This window comes from Cornus florida, unplaced genomic scaffold (assembly GCF_030987335.1).
Source record: "Cornus florida cultivar Cherokee Brave unplaced genomic scaffold, ASM3098733v1 CherokeeBrave_3.0.0_Hap2_Chr07, whole genome shotgun sequence".
Lineage (NCBI taxonomy): Eukaryota > Viridiplantae > Streptophyta > Magnoliopsida > Cornales > Cornaceae > Cornus > Cornus florida.
Genome location: NW_026775577.1, coordinates 23,513,873 through 23,534,529, shown reverse-complemented (window position 1 = coordinate 23,534,529; position 20,657 = coordinate 23,513,873). Strand labels below are relative to the sequence as shown.

Below are 20,657 nucleotides of genomic sequence, written 5' to 3'. Positions count from 1 at the left end.
AATATAAGACAATTGAATTATGACCTAACTTTATTAATTTATTATTTAGTGTATAATTCACAATTTTTAAATTTCAACTAGCCAACGTAGCTCTTAGGACACATTTGCTTAGACAATAGAACATTTCCTAGTTCATCATCATATATATATATGCATCTATATTGAAGATAGGAACAACGTACCCTGCTTAATTAAACAAGAAAAAATGGAAGTGGGCAAGCAACAAAAGCATTTTGTACTAACACATGGTGCATGCCAAGGAGCTTGGGTATGGTACAAGGTTAAACCGCAGACCGAGGTGGCCGGCCACTGGTTCACAGCGGTGAACCTTGCGGCTTCCGGCATCAATCCGAAGCAACTAGACGATGTCCGGTCACTCCACGACTACACATTACCGTTGTTGGAGGTCCTGGAGGTGATTCCTCAAGGTGAAAAGGTGATACTAGTGGGACATAGCGGTGGTGGCATGAGTGCTGCTCTTGCTATGGAGAAGTACCCTGAGAAGATCTCTGTAGCCGTCTTCCTCAATGCCATCATGTCTGATAGCACAAATGGGCCATCCTATGTTCTCGATAAGTATCATATTCATGATTTACAGACAGAAAAAATAAGATGATCACATTATACATTCATGTGAGGTCTATATATGACGGCGTCTTATTAATTTCTTTTCTTATTACTCATTTGCCTCAGCACACGTAAATATATACAATGGATCAATATGGGATTTAGAATAGATTCTGATTTAATATTTATCATTATTTGAATAAAATTAATCAAGTAAGGACCCATTGTTAAAAAGTATATCAACGTTATATCCTATGATTAGGAAATTTTTGTTGTCAATTTTGATTCCCAATTTTATATATATATATTTTCCTCTAAAAAGTATGCTGGAGGGACTCCACGAAGCCTGGATGGACACACAGTTTGCAGCATTTGGTGACCCCAATGAACCTCTAATATCATTGGCTGTAGGCCCCAAATTCATGAATTCCACCCTCTATCATCTTGCTCCATTGAGGTAAGCCCCTAATCTCTCTCTCTTCACACACACACACACACAAAGTAAACACGTGTACATGTTACAACAAATTTGGAACCAAATCGGAATTAGTTCAGATGATATGAGATCTCTCAATAAACGGGAAGTTTAAGTGTTTGAATCTTGTTAGGGGCAAGTTGTTGGGGACATCGGTTTTAATTATTTGTATTTTTTTTTTCAACAAGATTATACATCGGGAACATTGTTGGTAAGGCCAGGATCATTATTCATGGAAGATTTACATAAGTTGGATAAGTTCACGATTAAAGGATTCGGATCAGTTTCGCGAGTTTATGTTGTATGCACTAAAGATAAAACGACACCGGTGGAATTCCAGGATGATCGAAAACAACCCGGTGAAAGAGGTGAAGGAGATTGAAGGTGCAGACCAAATGCCAATGTTTTCAAAGCCAGACCAAGTATGCAAGTGTTTCCTAGAGATTGCAGGTGAATACAATTGAAAGAAAAACAGGGTTCTTCACCAACCTTTTTGTTGTCAATTGTGAAGCTGTTAATAATTAATCTGTTACTGTTTGCTTTGTAATTTCAATTAAGGTACATTTGTGGTCACCCCACAATGCTGTCATGAAGTTGAAATTAATAATATAATGCATCATTATTTCCTTTGATTTACACTGAAGCTGTAATTTCTTTCCATAGGGAAAGTTACCTGCATTCGTGGAGTGTCAGGGAGAAAAGATTAGAGATAATTCCATAAAAATGGAGTTTTGGGGTCAAAAGACAAAAGAATGAAGTCAAAATCTAATTTTCCAAATTAATGGAATTTTATGAAAGTCTAACGTTGACATGAAAAATTATTATACATCATCTTTTTTATTCCCAAAATACCCTTCTATTATTGTTATTTAATTATGTTACTACCCCTCTCATATTTAGAGAGGGAAGAGAAACACATTTATACCAATCCTCTCAAATTCTCCTTATCCATCTGCTCCTCTTTTCTCAAACTCTCGAAACACACTGTCAAAATCACTGTAAAAAGAATAAAGTCAAAATTCACTTTTCTGTTCATTTTCTTTATAAATCATCAGTTCTCAATGTAATTTCCTTTCTAACTTTGATTTCCCCCTCTATTTTACTTATTTATTTTTATATATCTATATACTCTGAAGATCTTGAATTTGGTAGTGGTTGTGAGAGAGAATCAAAGATTGTAATATTAATTAGTGTCGGTTTAAATGGCAATTTTATTTGTTTAGTAAATTTATTTTAATAATTGTGAAACTTCATTATTTTAATAAAAAAAATTACATTAAAATAAATAAGTAAAATAGAAATAAATAGAGGGGGAAATCAAAGTTAGAAAGGAAATTACATTGAGTCTTAGAAAGGAAATTAAAAATAAATAAGTAAAATAGAGAAAAAAATCAAAGTTAGAAAGGAAATTACATTGAGAACTAATGATTTATAAAGAAAATGAACAAAAAAGTGGATTTTGACTTCATTCTTTTTACAGAGGAGCTGCTGGTGAAGGAGAGTTTGAGAGGATTGGCATAAATGTGTTTCTCTTCTCTCTATAGATTTGAGAGGGTTAGTAGCATAATTTCATAACAATAAGAGAAGGTTATTATGGGAATAAAAAGATAATGTATAGTAATTTTCCATGTCCACGTCAGACTTACATAAAATTCCATTAATTTGAAAACTTGATTTTGACTCCATTCTTTTGTCCTTTGACCCACAAAATCCCAGTTTTATGGAATTATCCCAAAAGATTAATAAGAATTAGTAATTCATAAGATATATTTTTTCATGAAATATGTACATGAAGAAAATATTATATTGTCAATTAATCAAGATGGATTTTGTCGGAACAATAAGATTGCTTCATTATGACTTGAATATTATGAATTTGAATTTGTAGTAGATCGAGGATTCTGTGCTAACCCTAGTAATTTTGTCAATTAATCCATCAACCATTGTCAATAGGGATGACAATTCGTGTTCGTGGGTCATAATCGTGCCGTGTCGATTTAAGGGTATTTTACTAAACAGTTCAACCCAACTCCTAACACGATTATTAAACGGGTTACACGTGTAACTCGTTTAATGACCTGTTTAATAAAATTAAATATTTTATTACTTAAATTGTTAATAATACTCGATCAAACATTAAATACTAGAAAAATATAAGTTTCAATCCAACCAAATTACTAAATAGTCTCTAATTTACAAAAGAATAAATTATAAGATACAATTTTAAATAGTTATTTTGAAACTTAAATAGAAATTTGCTTATGATATGTGTAGTTAAACGGGTTGAACTTCTCAACCTAAATACGATACGATTAACTAAACGAGTTAATTATGTTGACCTGTTTATGACCTGAACCCGTTTAAGATTAATTCAAATTCGTTTAACTCGTATCGTATTCGAATCGTGTTGACGAGTCATGTCAAACTTTGTCATTCCTAATTGTCAGGCTCCAGCTAACCTAACCAACCATTATATATATCCTTTCATATATAACACACAGGCGTTCAATCTGTGAGCCAGGTAGACATTACAGTTTTTATTATATCAATGCTTTATTGTGTGGACCATTGGTGTACTCAATGGCTCTTTATTCTGTCGTCAGTCTTGGTAAGTGTTTGGGGTTTGTGAGGTTTGTTTCTACGACGTCTCTAGAGTTGCGTGATATTGTACAACACTTCAGTTTTTCTAAATTTCTGGTCATTTTAAATTATCATCTTCCGCTTGATATTCTGGATTTGGCAGTCAAAGGTTGTTTGTGTTGATTTTGGTAGTCTTTGTTTGCCAAGGAAATAAAAAATAAAACTATCATTCAACTATTGTCTATCACCTGGGCCCACAGGTACATTATTTTCCATTTTTACTCTCTTTGGTGAGGGAAACGTAAAGATAATGACCTTTTGTGGCGGTGCCTACTTGCTGGCTTATTTTCCAAACGGACCTTATGGTTCTCTATATTTTGTTGTGGGTTCTTTGGTTCTCTACAATTGCCAATCATTGGATTTAGGTTAGAATTCTCCCGATTTATTGGAGTTAAAAGCATATTAAGAATGTCTCTTCTTCACGTCCCATGTACTTTGGAGGCAATGGAAAAGTTTTTATATGTTCTATGGAATTTGTTTTGAATGGTGTTCTTGCCGGTCACTTGGTGGTGGTGCTATGTCGTTACAAGGATGCATTATGGTGTTTATTGATTGTGTTTCTTTTGTGTCCCTTTGATATTTGTATGGTGCTACGGGTTCTCCCCTTGGTATGGGTATCCTCTGTTTATAGATAAGAGGCACGAGGTGATTAATGCTGTTGTCCAGCTTTCCGGGAGTCATGTTTATACGGATTGGTGGACTGCCATGGTTTTGGATCTTGGAGTGCTGTTGGGAAGTACTAATACGTCTGCTTGGTGCTATATACTGCGGTTGCGAATATCGTGTGCCTTCTGGATCTGGAGGTTGTTAGTAACATTATGCCATTTTCTTTCGTCTGTTTTCGTAATGTGAAAGCTCCAAGTTTTCCGATGGTGGAGTTGATTAGGAAGGTAACACGCACAGATTTATGTACTCGTCCCTCTGCCTTACCTGTGCTCCTTCTCATGTACTTGTTGCTTTGATGTTTATAAAATTTTTATAAAATCTTTCTGTTTGCCAAGGTAAAATACATATATATAACACAACTGACACGTCTATTCTCACGCAGCATTACTCCACTCGGCAACCACTAAGATGACTAACTAGAAAATTTTTGAGAACTAAATAGGACTATATAAATAGTATGCTCATCTAGTTAAAATGCATCATTTAAGGAAATTTGTCTCGTTCACCTATTTATAAAAACTGTTAGCAATAAACTTGAATGATGATGCATTTTGATTAGGTGTTGCCTAACACGCCCTATAAAAACTAATGATAAGAAATTGAAACTGATAATTAATGGAGAGCGAGAAGCACTTTGTTCTAGTCCATGGCATGTGCCATGGAGCTTGGTCCTGGTACAAGGTTGTCACTCTGCTCAAATTGGCCGGCCACCGCGTCACCGCCTTGGACCTCGGTGCTAGCGGCGTCAACAGTAAGCGGAATGATGAGATTGCTTCCATCTCCGACTACCTGCAACCATTGATGGACTTCATGGCCTCTCTGCCTCATGATGAGAAGGTGGTCTTGGTTGGTCACAGTTTTGGTGGCTTTGTCATTTCTCTAGCCATGGAAAGTTTTCCAAGCAACATATTGTTAGCAGTTTATGTCACAGCCTTCATGCCAAATTACACATCCCCACCAGCAACTTTAGTTCAAGAAGTAAGCATCTTGGTTAAGCCTTATGTCAAATTATATATATATATATATATATATATATTCCTCGTTGTGCATATACATATGGTAGAACCAAATGTTCATCTACGGTTCAATTTTATTGATTCTAACAGTTTGATTTGATTCTGATAATTATGTGACTGGTTTGGTTTTGATTCATCTCAGAACCAAACCGAACCAAATCTTTTGCTAGTAGGATTCACTAGAAGTCATCTATTTGCTATTTTCCACTTTGTTTGGAATCACCTTTTTTTTTTTTTTTTTTTTTTTTGGGAATTTGGAATTGAAAAAGAAAAAAGAAATGGGATTGGATTTGTAATTAAATCTCATTTTTATGTTTGGAATAACTAGAATTAAATTATAAGGAAAATATTTTTCTTACCCCAATGGAGAAACTAGTTTTTCAGCAGGACCCCAATGGAATCCTTATCGGGCCTCCAGTTTTCGTTTGATCACGGGCAGGAGAACCCGGCAACCTCGGCCATTTTTGGTCCAGATTACATGTCAAGTTTCCTATATCAACATTGCCAATCGGAGGTGAGTGTGCCACAAGCAAAATTTTACCTGAATTAATAGGAAAGTCCAATGCAAAATCTAGTAATATGACTGGTACAACGGATTATTGCAGGACCTGGAATTAGCCAAAATGTTGGTGAGGCCAAGTGGGTTGTTCAAGGAAGACTTGGGCAAGGAATCTCTGCTAACCGAGGAGAAATTCGGGTCGGTGAATCGGGTTTTTGTAGTGTGTGGAGAAGATCAACTGTTGAAAGAGGAATTCCAGAGATGGATGATTCAGAACAGTCCTGCTAAAGAAGTGAAGTTGATAGCTGAAGCTGGCCATATGGTAATGCTATCCAAACCCAAAGAGCTTTGCCTCTGTATCCAAGAGATTGCTGAGAAATATTCAGTTTCTGTAAGCTCTGCCTAAATCTGGGATTTATGGCACAATGTTTATCCAACTAAAACCGGATACTATCTATTATCTTCACATTTGTATGTCAAATGATTAATATTTACGGGGACAAAGAGTCTCCTGAGGGCGAGCCGTAAACTCGGACGTTCAAAGTTCGATTCTTAGGTAGGAGTGACAATGAATCAGCAATAATTTTCACAGCAATCTCCTGCAGGCAGGTGCAGAGCTCCTGAGGCTTGGAGAACATCACCATGTGATCTGAACCGGAGATCACCTTCACCTCGTCCGTTGGATTATTCTCTATCATCCACCTCTGTAAATCCTCCTTAATCACATAAACTCGACGGACCAATCCATATTTCTCCTTAGTATGAGAAATTTCCTTCAACACTTCAGCATCGTTAAATGGAGCAACTGGTCTCACCAACAAGCTTGCCAAAGTAAAATCGTGTTTCATTTCAACCATGGTCAAAAGATATAACATTAGCTCACACCATTTGATCTTCAAAAATCTTATGTCAAAAGGGAACTGTATTGAGATCAAAATGTTGTAGGGACTACAAATATAGCTATATATATATATATGTATATATGTATGTATGTATATATACACGTATATAGATGATCATGGAGCATCAAATAGAATTACCTCGGGTGGGGATAGTTGATACAACTTGGAAGATAAGAAGTTGGGGCCAAAGAGGATCGAGGTTGGAGATTTGTCCAGCCCTTGATCGAACTTATATTGGCTGTCCATATAAGAGTCCAATACTTGATTGAACTGTATAAATTACCAAAGAAAATGTATGATTACTCTTTTACCATCCAAATATGTATCTGGTATTAAAAACAGAAAATATGTAAAGGGTATTTGAAACTGAATAGATATCCAAATTAAAGGCAAATTAGTGTTTCATCTCTTTTTACTATTCTCTCCCTCTGTGTGTGTGTGTTGAACTGAATAAGTTGTTTCATTGTGTCAATTCATACAACAAAGCAAAGTCATTGACAAATTGTCCACACTTGTCTGCTGATAGTAACTTGTAGAATAGGCAACGTTGAATCTATCACAAAATCATGTGACCTAGTTGTATCTCGTCTTATTTAAGAATAAAAGGTGGAGGATTCAAGTTTTCCTTCTAGTACTTCAGAGTAATTTTCCAGGGAAAAAAAAAACCTTGTGTGTCAATATGAAAGCAGTGGAATGTGGTCCATAATTTTCATAAAGAAAGCAGTTTGGCACAGAGCTTTGTGTGTCAATATGACGGCCATGGAATGTTGTGGTCCATAATTTCCATAAACAAAGCAATATGGCAATGAATTTGTCCTGTTCCGGATGGAATCATTCCACTCAATACCAAACAAAAGATATCAAAGTTCAATTTGGATTTGAAATTTAAAATTATTCAATCATTTAAGGAGTGAAATTTCAAATCCAACTTCAATAAATAGGCGTGGGGAAATCAGATAAGATATGTAACGATGCATTTGACATCCTACTGACAAGATGCTACTTATACAAAGATTTTGAAAAAATAAATCACTTATATTTCTATTCTAACATCCTTTGGACATCTGGATCCAACTTCAAAAACCAATATTTCATTTAAATCTCATATTTCTTCATTGCAACTTCATTCACTTAACTAAATGTATCATAAAATTCAGCTTCTTTGGATGAGTCTAGTATTTATATAATTTATAAGTCTACATGAAAATAACTTTTGTTACATATTAATTAAAATAGTCAAACTTATGTGGCAAAAAACATATAAAAGTAGTGTCATTGTTAAATGTACTCTTTCTTTTATAGTTATCTAGAAATTCAAAGAAGGTATATTAAAGGTATGTCAGATGAGATGGTCCTCACTGCCGGACCAACACCATTAACAACAGATAGGATGCATTAACAACCATTCAAATAATTGTTAAAAGGGTTAATTCTACCTATACGGCTTTATATTTGTCCATATTCCACTTACACTCTTTTTATATTTCAATATTTCACCGACCGTTTTTAAAGTTTTGGTTTGTGTAGCAAATTATCCCCTGCGGTTAAGCAACTCAAGGTGTATGCTGATGTCAGCATCATCAAATTGTTAAAAAGTCAATTTTACCCTTTTACTGTCTAAAATGATATCTTTAATCTCAGTTCACCAATACGCAATTACAAAACTACCCTTAGTTAACTCAAGGAATACCCTACCTTTCACTTCAATATATATATATATATATAATCTTCTTCCTTTCACACATAGAGCCATTAATTTAATTAAAAAATAAAATTTTATTTTATTTTAATTTCTTTTTAAATTTTTAATTAAATTAAAATTTTCAATTTGGCCAAGGGTCGAGGCTTATATAATAGTCCTGTTAATCATCAATGAATAAAAATTTCATCCATGAATAATGATCATTTAATATAACTGTAGTTGAATTTCTTAGTCACTTTATGAATAAAAGATTATTACGCTACAGTTATTATCCACACATTGTATATGCATGCATCCAACCAAAGAATGATTAAATAGAGAGAGAAAATCTAAGCATAAACTGGGCTACCTCCACTTAAGATACTTTTTGTCCCCTGAATAATTGTGCAATGTGCATGCCACCATGTGGGTGATGTTATATACCATTATATATAGATATATATATATACCAGAAAGTCACGGTCGAGGGTTCCGGCGCCGACGATGTTGATCAACAGAGCAATGTTGGAGACGCTGTAAAGGCTGGGTCCGGTCTCCCGTCGGAGCACAAGACGCTGATTTTCGCCGCCGATTACGATGCCATCGAGCCTGTAATCCGACGTCCCGCCGCTGAGAGACATTGATTGCGATACCGTAGAGGTTGTAATCCGACACCTGCCGCCGACATCAACTTGGTCTTTAGCGTCGTCTTCCGCAATCGACTTCGCCTTCGATTCTTCGGCATCGACGTCCATTCGGCAGTGGTGGAGGCGGAGGAGCCGACATCTGACTTCGTTTTTCTACACAAGAATGGAATCAGATTCTTGGGGTTGTGATGGTGATGGTTCGGATGGTGACAAAGTTCCAGAGCTAGGCCGAATTCTTCTACAGAGCTCTGGCGTGTCTATGGCCGTTTTGAATTGGGTTTCACCGTGGTGGGCTGAGGAATCTCTGCTCGCCGGACTGAACTGGGTTTGGTCGAACTTAGTTCGTTCTAGCTTTGAGAACGACTGAATCGCTGAATTGGGTTTCGCATAACCAAATTGCTGCTCGCCAGACTGAAAAAGGAGGAATCCTTAGTTAAGTCCAAACGCCGGACTTCAACGCCGTCGAATCTACGGCAGTGTACTCACCGTCGTAACGCTGGACAAGAACGAGGTAAGCCGAATCAAAGGCAACGGCGGCAAAGTTCACAGCTACCTCGACCCAGTTCAGTCCGGCGATCCCAAGTCCGGTGAAGGCCAGTTCAGTCCGGTGGCCTCGCCGGCAACAATGAAGAAGAAAGGGAAAAAAAAAAAAGAAATATATATATATATGTGTGTGTGTGTGTGTGAGAGAGAGAGGGGAGAGAGAAATTTAATTTTTTTTCATTGAGTTATAAATTTTAATATATAATTCAAGGGTAAAATCGTAAAATCACACATTTTCGTTAGTGGGTGGTTACTGACAGGGGGTGTAGGTAAAATTAACCCTTGTTAAAAACGGCCTTAACTCAGGGCACGAGGCTTCAGTTATTGCGAAGTCTACAGGGGAGTCATTATGTACACAGCCTTGCTTCTCCATACTAATGCTATTTCCCATTTAGAAATCGAAACCTTCTGTGTCATAATGGGGAGTAACCTTATTATTGCACCAAACCCTTTCATGTATATTATCCAAAAGAGTCCTAAATAGCATTCAAAAAACTTTAGCAATTCTCAAAATTTATACCCATGGAATTGCAGAGGTATAATTTTGTAGACCTCCGATGCATATTTCCATGCCAAGATCTCTAGTGAACAGTAGTTTTTTTTTTTTTTTTTTTTTTCCGAAGTAAGATTGTGTAAAAGTAATCAGAAGGGGAACGCATTTATCAAAAACTACGTGAGGCCAAATAAGGCCTCTAAACACTCACAACCCAAAATATCAACAATTTCCTCTAATAATAGAAAACTTAAGAGTCCCAATAAAATTCTCGATTCCTTCAAAAGATCTCTTATTTCTCTATAACCATAAGCACCACCAAAGGCATGAGGACGCAACCCTCCAATAATCACAAGCTTGGGCCCTCACTATGCACCCTCCAAACCTCCACCACAGCTCTTGGGGACCTGGGCATGACCCAATGAAACCTAAACAACCCCAATAATAAACCCCAACTGTCCCAAGCCATGGGGCAATTCAATCCTTTTGCAAACAAGATCAAAAAAGTTTAGGGGTATTAAACAATGACTCGACTTTTTTTTTGTAATTGAGTTGAAAAGACAAACACATCGTTATTTGCCCTTTTCCTCTTTTTCTTGCTATGGAAACCGTTTCTCCTCTATATTTATTTCAAACATTAACTAATGCAGTTTAATAATGCACTTCACTAAAAAGGACTCCGTATCGACTCTTTCTCGCACAGTACATGCAAAGAAAGACTGCTCATCTGCTCCATACACTTTTAGATATTTCTTTCATTTTATTTTTTTTCCCATTTTTATGTTCTCTTTATTGCGACTTATTAATTGATAACTAGGTGAAGAGCGAAGGCAAAATTCAAATTTAGATTTTTGCATAGATTATAAAGTTTATAGTTTGACTTCTCAGAACATAACTAACCAGCCAACCAGCCAATGTAATTATTTGATTTCCTTTCAACAATAATATGCAGTTTAATATGAAGTTTAATGATTGTACCTAGTTAAATGACACAATTATTTTCTTGAAATGATTTAAAGATTTAAAAGAAGTCATCCTTTCATGGAAAATTAAATAAATATATGCATATAAATCTTGTGTTCCTCCTATTTAGTATATAATTATACTCAAATTAGGGACGTAACAGAAGATACTCTAGTAAAATCATTCTACAATCTATAACTATGTTAATATGAGATAGATCGTAGATAGAGAGAGAGAGAGTACCTCTTGATCGATAGTAGGAAAATCTAAGTTGGGACCGGGCATGAAAGCAGTGATAAAAACAACAATAGATATTTTTTCAGGATACCTCTCCATGGCCATAGATAAGAAGATCCCGCTGTTGGGAAACGTGCAAGTTTTAAAATATTTTTGAGGGATTTTGATTCATAGATCTTGATACATCACATAGAGACAAGTTTTATGCAAAAATAAAAATATGATGTATCATTCAATTAATGGATTGAATACTTACATCAAAGGTCTGAGTAAACCTTTAAATCTTTCCTCTAAAGTGAATGTTCTCACTTATTGTAGATCCCTTAGCAAGATGCCTTCTCCTTGGATCTCCATCTTCTTGGTAATTGTTTTGCCTTTAGGAATCACTCATAAGCCTCCATGAATGACCTTGGAAAACTAGGCTTGTGGGAGCCTCCATTAGATGAGAACATAAACCCTAATTTTCTAGAGAGAGAAAATTTATTCCTTTTTCCTTCTCATAAAAATCATACCAAAATATACATAGACCATGTATATTTATAAGCAACATAAAAATAAAGAAAAGGAAACAACAAATCCTTCTCAATCTCTAATTCATATGTCTCAAATCTAATATGATTCCAATATCAAGTTGGGCTATGAGTGAGAATCCACTGGGCCTATTATTTTATTGGCTACAATGAATTAATAATTGGCCCAGTCCATGGACCCAATTCAATTAATTCATAAATTAATTTCTACTCCACTAAAAGAAATTAATTGAACTCCAATTAAATAATAAATAACCTCTAAGTCAATATTGCACTTTGACCCCTCTATGCTTAATTAGTTATCGGATAAATAAAGTCATCAATCCGACTACTTAATTAATATATTTATTTTGGTACCATTGATTATTTCTGACTTGATCACAATAAAACATTTGTTTGACAAAAATAATAATTTAAATAAATAAATATATAATAAATCATTTTGTCTAAAAACACACGAAGGCCTTCTAATTTACTTTGTGATCAACCATAATCAATACAAAATAAATAAAAGTAGCAATGATACAAATATTGAAAATATAACCCTCTAATTATTAATTACATAACTACCCAAAGTGTCGGTCTAAGGATCCCGAAGAATCCGCCGAACAAATCAAAGTAATTATTAATTAATAAAAGAGTCTATAATTTTCTCATGCTTAAGAGTCAAATGCCATGACGGTGATAGGGAGCAATTGCATATGACGGCTCTCGCAATATATCTCAACCTAACGCGGATCCAGTTCAAATCTTAATTAATTATGAGTCCATCCATAATTAGCGACTATGAACCATTTATAATTACTATTTATATATCATGCATTGATTGCCATCACATACATATATATAAATATCTCTTGTAATCAAATGGACACTATCAATTCTATAATGAATCGAAATATAATACATTGAATTCACTAATTGTATAAAACATAAATATTTCAGAAACGTCAGGAACATATGTCACTTTAATTTAAACAGGAATTTGCTATGCCAGGGCATATAAATCCCAACAGCTCCCACTTGCCCTCATAGCCAATTCAAATTGCACTTAACTCCAATGTTATCCAAATGATGATCAAAATTATTGATCAATGACACCTTTGATAATGGATCAACAAAGTTGTGTTCCAATGCAATGTTTTAGCTACAAGTACATTTTCTTGCCGGACAATATCATGTAGAACATGATACTTCTTCTCAGTGTATCTTGTTCCTCTATAGAAACTTGGGTCATTGGTTTGGACTACTTCTGTACTATTGTCACAACATAGCTCAATAGGCAAGCTAGTATACTCCACAACCTCTAAAACAGTGAGATCAAACCAATAGGCTTCCTTTGCCGCCTTTAAGGCTGCAATATATTCCACCTGTAGGTTTGAGTCAGCAGTTGAAATCTGCTTAACAATCTACCAACTGATTTCCTTTCCATTAAGTGAACATACACAAAGTCATGAACTTCATAGTATCTACTTCTGATTGAAAATCAAAGCTAGCATACTTGACTAGGACCATATCATCACATCCATAAATGAGTATGATATCATTGATTCTCCTTAGGTACTTAATGATATTTTTCACAACAGACCACTTATCAAGCCCAGGATTGAACTGATATCATCTGACTATCCCTACAATGTAGCGGATGTCCTGTTCGGTATAGACCATGGCATGTATGAGACTCCCATATGCCAAAACATATAGTTCCAGCCTCATTTGCTCAATCTCCTCTGCTAGTCTTGGAAAACTACTTACTAGAGAGAGCAATCCATATCAATAAAGCAAGAACTCATTCTTTGAGTTATGCATACCAAACCTGGTCAAAACTTTTCCAATGTAGGATTATTAAGATAAGCCTATTTTCCTTTTAACCTGATCTTGCAAAAGCTTGATCCTAGGAATATAGCTTACATCTTGAAAATCCTTTATTTAAAAGTAATTGAACAACTACCTCTTTATCGATGACAAAACTTCCACATCATTCTAAATGAGTAGGATGTCATATATAAATATAGAATCAAAAAAAAAATAATGACATTCCCTTGTACACCCATGATTTATTCACTAAAAAATCTTCTGGTATCTTTTTGTAGATTAACTTGCCTTCCATAGGAATCACCCTACTAGAAAGTTCTACAAGATCCCAGAATTTATTAGAATACATAGATTCCAACTCTGATTTCATAGTAACTCGCCAAAACGATCTGTATCCATATCGGTTCACGCTTCCGTGTAACTTACTGGGTCCAACTCATGTTTAACAGGGATGTCCATAATGGTCTCACCTAAAACCATGATTCTGTCTGATTGGATAATAATCCTCCCACTAAATTAATGGACCGATGCAGGAATCTGTGTACTAGATGATGCTTACGCATCAATAGGGAATTCATTTATTATTCTCAATCTCTATTATAATAAGTGTGTTCATATGTGGTACATCTGGTACTCATTCCATATTCTCTAACACTATGCTACTAGGTATATGATTCATAATATGATTCTCCTATAGATAAACAGTGAGTGTAAACAATCAACTTTTATCATTGAGATCATAAAATAATCCATCCTAGTGACCTTTAGAGTAGCTATCAAATCTATCATGCGTATAATCTGTTTCCAACGTACTTGTCCATATCAAGCGCACATATGCAAGACTACCCTATATGTGCATGTGATTCAAACTAAGATTTAGTCAAAAACACAGCTCAACGGTATCCTTGAGACAGACTAAGATGGAATGCAGTTCATAATGCGCATCGATGTCATTAACGCTAAACTCTTAAATAAAAGAGATAATGTTGCATAACTGATCATATATCTAACCATGTTAAGCGGAATTCTGTTATTCCTATTTGACACCTAAATGCATTTAGCGTCAATTGCGGAAAACTGGTACACAACACCCTCATTTTCCATATAATCTTTACACTATCCCAAGAAATACTCATATCTTCGATCAGATCGAAGTGTCTTGATAAGTTTACCTAATCTGTGCTCCACATCAGTCTTGACCCTCTCGGAATATACCAAAAGTATAAGACTTGTGTCGCAACAGGTAAATTTATCCAAAACGTGAGTAATCTTGCTTGGATGTTCACAAGACCACACGTGTTTGTGTGTACCGACTCCAATTGTCCTTTATGTCTATTTCATTTGGCTGATTAAGCCCTTAGAGTTATCTATCCTTCAAAACAGGATTCACAAGTTTGGTTTAGGCTCCTCTGCCTCACTAGGTTATAAACCTTCTTTGACCAATCTTTGAATCTCATTTTGATTGATAACAACCCAAAAATAGACATTAAAAATACAATGAGTCAGAAATAACAAATTTTCTCTTAACCTTCAATCTAGAGATGCAACATTAGTTTCTACATCCTGCAAATCTTAAGAGTTTGTGATTATAGTATATTAACCATCTTTCAATGCACCAGAAGCAATCGCATATCTATTCAATTTTATAAAACCAGTTTTACAAAATAACGATCTAGTTTTTATAAGCTACAAGTGAAACAAAAATTAGATAGCGTCTAACCTCTGTGCATAAAGATAATTCTCTAATACTAATATCCTCATACTCTCTAATTTCAGATGTAATACTCCCACTGATTTAGCTACAACCTTGACATCAGGTCAAGTACAAATATATTCCATATCATCGAGGCTTCTGGATTCCTGAAATCCGTACAATGAATTGCAAACATGTTTAGTGGCTCCAGAATCTATTCATCAGAAATTAATAGATACAACCACATAACATGGCTCAATGATTAAATATATATATTTTCCTATGCCACGTCATTGCTTAGATAGTTTGTCCTTTAGTGTCTTAGTTAGCGACAAAAGAAACAGTTTTCTTTGCCCTCAACATACACTGCCTTATTCCCTTTAACCTTTTGGATATCCATATTTTGTGCTAGCCTAGTCCTATTATCATCTTTTGCCCGTCCACTTGGGCCTAAAAGAAGATGGTATAGACTAGGTTAGATTGATAGGAACGCCTATACTTTTAATTATCCCTTCATATGTTACCAATTCTATAAGAATATCAGCGAGTGTGAACTCAAACTGATTCCTTATTTAGTTCACTCTAACAGAGTCGAACGAGTTTGGTAACAAGGCAATAATCATGTCAACTTGAAACTTACCACCCAAGTCAGCCCTTTTGATCTCCAGCTAATTTTAAATAATAAACAATCATTTTCCAAAATTTGATTTCAAACTGGAGTTCATGAGGCTATCTTGATGGTATTTAAATTTGACACAGTACTTAGGCATATGCTCTATCTAATCTCACCAAAATATCTCATTGACATTTAATATGATGCTTGAAGAAAATAAAATAATACAAATGTTAGCTTTGGAGTATATTCGAGCTAAACTCTAGAATATTGCACCAAGTCATATCATTTGCCTTATCTAATTTATTAAAAGCATTAATGTCAAATTTGGTATCTCAAAGTAAAAGAGATAGGTATAGGAGTAATAAACACATTTTGTACCCTTACGTTGTAAATAAAATATCTAAGTTCATTTTCCAGTCATTATAAATAAGGTCCAATATCATAGAATATGTAAGCAAGCAGATAAAATGGATTAGACATAATTCATCTGAATATAAATGCATTCATACAACATGCAAGGTGAATTATTAATACTGTCATACATATTTAAAATTAAAATGAGTTTGTTAACCACATAATATAATAAATCTCAATCGAATAAGAGATCATTATCATTATTGGTGAATAATCCCTTTTAATTAATGCGGGTCCCTCAACTCTGTAGCATAATAAATCAACCAATCAATATGTCAATAACTTATCCTGTTGGAGGAGTTCATTATTACTATTGTTGAGATTCATTTACTATTAGGCGAGCACTTCCATTAAAATAGTATGTGGGTCCCTTAACCACTGCATGAAAAATCGAATAACCAATACGCCAATAACTTATTCGGTTGGCGAAGTTCATTATTGTTATTGGTGGGCAAATCCCATCATTTCCATATCTCTTAAGACAATGCCTTGTCTATCTATATGAAATGATTCCCGATTATGTTTAGCCTTTCTAAAATCATCTAGTATAGACCACTCCGTTGGGGAGCTAACACTATTGATTTTAGATTGAGTGTATAACGTTATTAATGCTCTAATGAAAAATAAAATATTAAATATCTTGTCATTATAATCTAGACTCTTTAAATCATGCGTAGGGCCTTATTTTTAAAAATCTAATTACAATGAACATTTAATATTATTATTTTCATGAGATAACCATTCTTGTAATATTTAGACTCTTCAAATCATGCGTGGGGCCTTATTTTTGAAGACCTAATTACAATGGTGTTAATAACAAAGGCCATGGGGCAATGTATAAAATCCCCGCTCCCACTCAATTTTTAATCATTCATAATTAGGGTTTTCATTTTATTCATTTACATGATATAATGCATGCAAAACATCTTGATTTTAATCCAATTAAATTTAGAAAATATTTGGACTTTAAATGATTCACTAATATTTAATTTGAAGCACACTTTAAAAAATAGTTTACAAAAAAATAATTTTGCGTTTCCCAATAAGTGCCCTCAAATTAATTAGTAATCAGATCCACTTAATTTTCATAATTTAATTAATATAAATCAAGTCATTTAATTAAATATCATGGATCCAATGCATGAACAATAATAATTAATAATTATTTATTCCATGCATTTCATACATCACATAAATGATCAAGCAAATAAAAAACGGCTAATGGAATCAGCTTTTAACATCTAAAACCTATTCTTGCTGTGCGGGCGTCCTTCAATAGTCTGTAAACATCCATAGGAAGCTTGTACGCGTTAGGAGAAGTAAAATACTGCTTGAAACGAACACCGAGGACCCCACACGCGCTCACACGCGCCTGGAGCAAGCAGAAGGACAACACACGAGCCCGCACGCGCTCCCACGCGCTGGCACGCGCCTGGGACGCGCCCCCACGAGCTGGCATGCGCCAGAGGCGCGTGGGACGCACCTCCACACGCCTGCACGCGCGTGGAGGAGTGTAGCTTTGGCTGACATAGTCAGTGCGTGAGCTCCACGCGCCTGAGGTGCTGACTTGGTCAGCGCGTGAGCTCCACGCGCCTTGTTTTTTTTTTCAGCTATGACGGCGCGTGATCTTCACGCGCGCTTCTTGTGAGGCTGCATACCATCCTCCATGTAGGTGCGCTGCACCTTATCAACTCTAGGGCTGACTTTGATCCAAGGGTCCTGATAGCGGTTGCACCAAATTCTTGTGTACCGCGAAGTATGTGATCATCAGTCCTCCTATCTCCGGCCAATACCTCGCCGCCGGCAATTTTTCGGTCGCCGGAAAAACGCCGAAAATTCCAGAAAATATTTAAAAAATTCCAGAAAATATAAATTAAGCCAAAAAAATTCCAGAAAAATTCCGAAAAATGTCGGAAAAATTTCAGAAAATTCATAAAGCCTAATTTAACCCTTTTAGACCTTCTTGAAGCTTCATAGCACCCTTTGATGAATATTACATGGCTTTAAATAAATTTACAATTTGAAATACAATGGAAAAAATTAAATTACATCATTGAACTTTCAAACGGCTAAATCAAAGCCTTAATTACATTCATCCAAAAATAAAATTACAATCCAATAACCTATAAGCTTCATCCATGGCCCAACCATTCATCAACATTCATCCAATCACAAATATACATACATCATGATCATATAAAAATATATACATATGCATATATAAATTTGGATCCATGAATGATGATTTTCATAAAATCATAATCTCTAGTAATGAATCAAACCATGCTCTGATACCACTGTTGGGAAACGTGCAAGTTTTAAAACCTTTTCGAGGGATTTTGATTCATAGATCTTGATGCATCACATAGAGACAAGTTTTATGCAAAAATAAAAATATGATGTATCATTCAATTAATGGATTGAATACTTACATCAAAGGTCTGAGTAAACCTTTAAATCTTTCCTCTAAAGTGAATGTTCTCACTTATTGTAGATCCCTTAGCAAGATGTCTTCTCCTTGGATCTCCATCTTCTTGGTAATTGTTTTGCCTTTAGGAATCACTCATAAGCCTCCATGAATGACCTTGGAAAACTAGGCTTGTGAGAGCCTCCATTAGATGAGAACATAAACCCTAATTTTCTAGAGAGAGAAAATTTATTCCTTTTTCCTTCTCATAAAAATCATACCAAAATATACATAGACCATGTATATTTATAGGCAACATAAAAATAAAGAAAAGGAAACAATAAATCCTTCTCAAGCTCTAATTCATATGTCTCAAATCTAATATAATTCCAATATCAAGTTGGGCTATGAGTGAGAATCCATTGGGCCTATTATTTTATTGGCTACAATGAATTAATAATTGGCCCAGTCCATGGACCCAATTCAATTAATTCATAAATTAATTTCTACTCCACTAAAAGAAATTAATTGAACTCCAATTAAATAATAAATAACCTCTAAGTCAATATTGCACTTTGACCCCTCTATACTTAATTAGTTATCGGATAAATAAAGTCATCAATCCAACTACTTAATTAATATATTTATTTTGGTACCATTGATTATTTCTGACTTGATCACAATAAAACATTTGTTTGACAAAAATAATAATTTAAATAAATAAATATATAATAAATCATTTTGTCTAAAAACACACAAAGGCCTTCGAATTTACTTTGTGATCAACCATAATCAATACAAAATAAATACAAGTAGCAATAATGCAAATATTGAAAATATAACCCTCTAATTATTAATTACATAACTACCCAAAGTGTCGGTCTAAGGATCCCGAAGAATCCGCCGAACAAATCAAAGTAATTATTAATTAATAAAAGAGTCTATAATTTTCTCATGCTTAAGAGTCAAATGCCATGACGGTGATAGGGAGCAATTGCATATGACGGCTCTCGCAATATATCTCAACCTAACGCGGATCCAGTTCAAATCTTAATTAATTATGAGTCCATTCATAATTAGTGACTATGAACCATTTATGATTACTATTTATATATCATGCATTGATTGTCATCACATACATATATATAAATATCTCTTGTAATCAAATGGACACTATCAATTCTATAATGAATCGAAATATAATACATTGAATTCACTAATTGTATAAAACATAAATATTTCAGAAACGTCAGGAACATATGTCACTTTAATTTAAACAGGAATTTGCTATGCCAGGGCATATAAATCCCAACACCCGCCCCTGCTGTGACCCACCAGAACCACTCTATCATCCACCGGCAGATGATTCATGAATTCCATCAACGGCTCACAGTAGTCCAACAACGAGCAGACCTCATCCAGCCGCTTAGGGTGAACTCCAGAAGCAGCCATGTCCAGAGCAGAGACCCCGTGACCTGCTGATCTTAGCAGCGTTGCCAATTTGTACCTACACCATGCTCCATGACAAGCTCCATGAACCAACACAAAATGCCTCTCAACCTTGTCCATCTCCTTGCTCTTGATAGCCTTTGTTCAGAATTCATTTTATTCTGTGCTTAATAGCTGAAAAGTATAACGGTAATTTCAGCATCTTGTTAACTCATTTTATATGACATATTCTTTTGCCGTACTCATCTAATATACAAATTAAGGACTAAAATTTAGCATTTTTTATTAGGGGTGTTAGATATTGGAATATTATTCACGTTGAGACTTTTTTAAATGTGGTGTAATTTTAGATCATCAGAACACACCAAGTGAAAAGTGATTTTAGAAATTATCATTAAAAATAT

The 20,657-nt window shown here is 34.9% G+C and overlaps 3 protein-coding genes and 1 pseudogene across 3 annotated transcripts; 2 read left to right on the top strand and 2 right to left on the bottom strand.

Moving 5' to 3' along the window:
• The first annotated feature begins 205 nt into the window (after positions 1–205).
• LOC132316431 (salicylic acid-binding protein 2-like) lies at positions 206–1,506 on the top strand (annotated as a pseudogene).
• Positions 1,507–4,816: 3,310 nt separating this feature from the next.
• Positions 4,817–6,329, top strand: LOC132266801 (methylesterase 10-like). The gene is made up of 3 exons (XM_059767781.1): positions 4,817–5,326; positions 5,741–5,878; positions 5,970–6,329. The coding sequence occupies exons 1-3, from the start codon at positions 4,964–4,966 to the stop codon at positions 6,267–6,269; spliced, it is 801 nt and encodes a 266-aa protein (XP_059623764.1). The 5' UTR covers positions 4,817–4,963; the 3' UTR covers positions 6,270–6,329.
• Positions 6,330–6,473: 144 nt separating this feature from the next.
• Positions 6,474–11,292, bottom strand: LOC132266805 (uncharacterized). Its single transcript, XM_059767785.1, has 2 exons — positions 8,917–11,292; positions 6,474–7,035 (listed from the first exon to the last, which is right to left on the bottom strand). Exons 1-2 carry the CDS (start codon positions 9,199–9,201, stop codon positions 6,880–6,882), a joined length of 441 nt encoding a protein of 146 aa, XP_059623768.1. The 5' UTR covers positions 9,202–11,292; the 3' UTR covers positions 6,474–6,879.
• Positions 9,247–20,373, bottom strand: LOC132316430 (putative inactive methylesterase 20). The gene is made up of 2 exons (XM_059814904.1): positions 20,140–20,373; positions 9,247–9,504 (listed from the first exon to the last, which is right to left on the bottom strand). Exons 1-2 carry the CDS (start codon positions 20,371–20,373, stop codon positions 9,247–9,249), a joined length of 492 nt encoding a protein of 163 aa, XP_059670887.1.
• Positions 20,374–20,657: the final 284 nt, after the last annotated feature.

Coding starts and splice junctions, on each gene's coding strand:
- LOC132266805 (XM_059767785.1), bottom strand. CDS start 9,201: ATGGACGTCGATGCCGAAGAATCGAAGGCGAAGTCGATTGCGGAAGAC. Junction 7,036..8,916: donor CCCTCGACCGTGACTTTCTG/GTATATATATAT, acceptor TAATTTATACAG/TTCAATCAAGTATTGGACTC.
- LOC132316430 (XM_059814904.1), bottom strand. CDS start 20,373: ATGGACAAGGTTGAGAGGCATTTTGTGTTGGTTCATGGAGCTTGTCAT. Junction 9,505..20,139: donor TGGATGATAGAGTGGTTCTG/GTGGGTCACAGC, acceptor CTCCTTTTTCAG/TCTGGCGAGCAGCAATTTGG.
- LOC132266801 (XM_059767781.1), top strand. CDS start 4,964: ATGGAGAGCGAGAAGCACTTTGTTCTAGTCCATGGCATGTGCCATGGA. Junction 5,327..5,740: donor CAGCAACTTTAGTTCAAGAA/GTAAGCATCTTG, acceptor TGGAGAAACTAG/TTTTTCAGCAGGACCCCAAT. Junction 5,879..5,969: donor ATCAACATTGCCAATCGGAG/GTGAGTGTGCCA, acceptor GGATTATTGCAG/GACCTGGAATTAGCCAAAAT.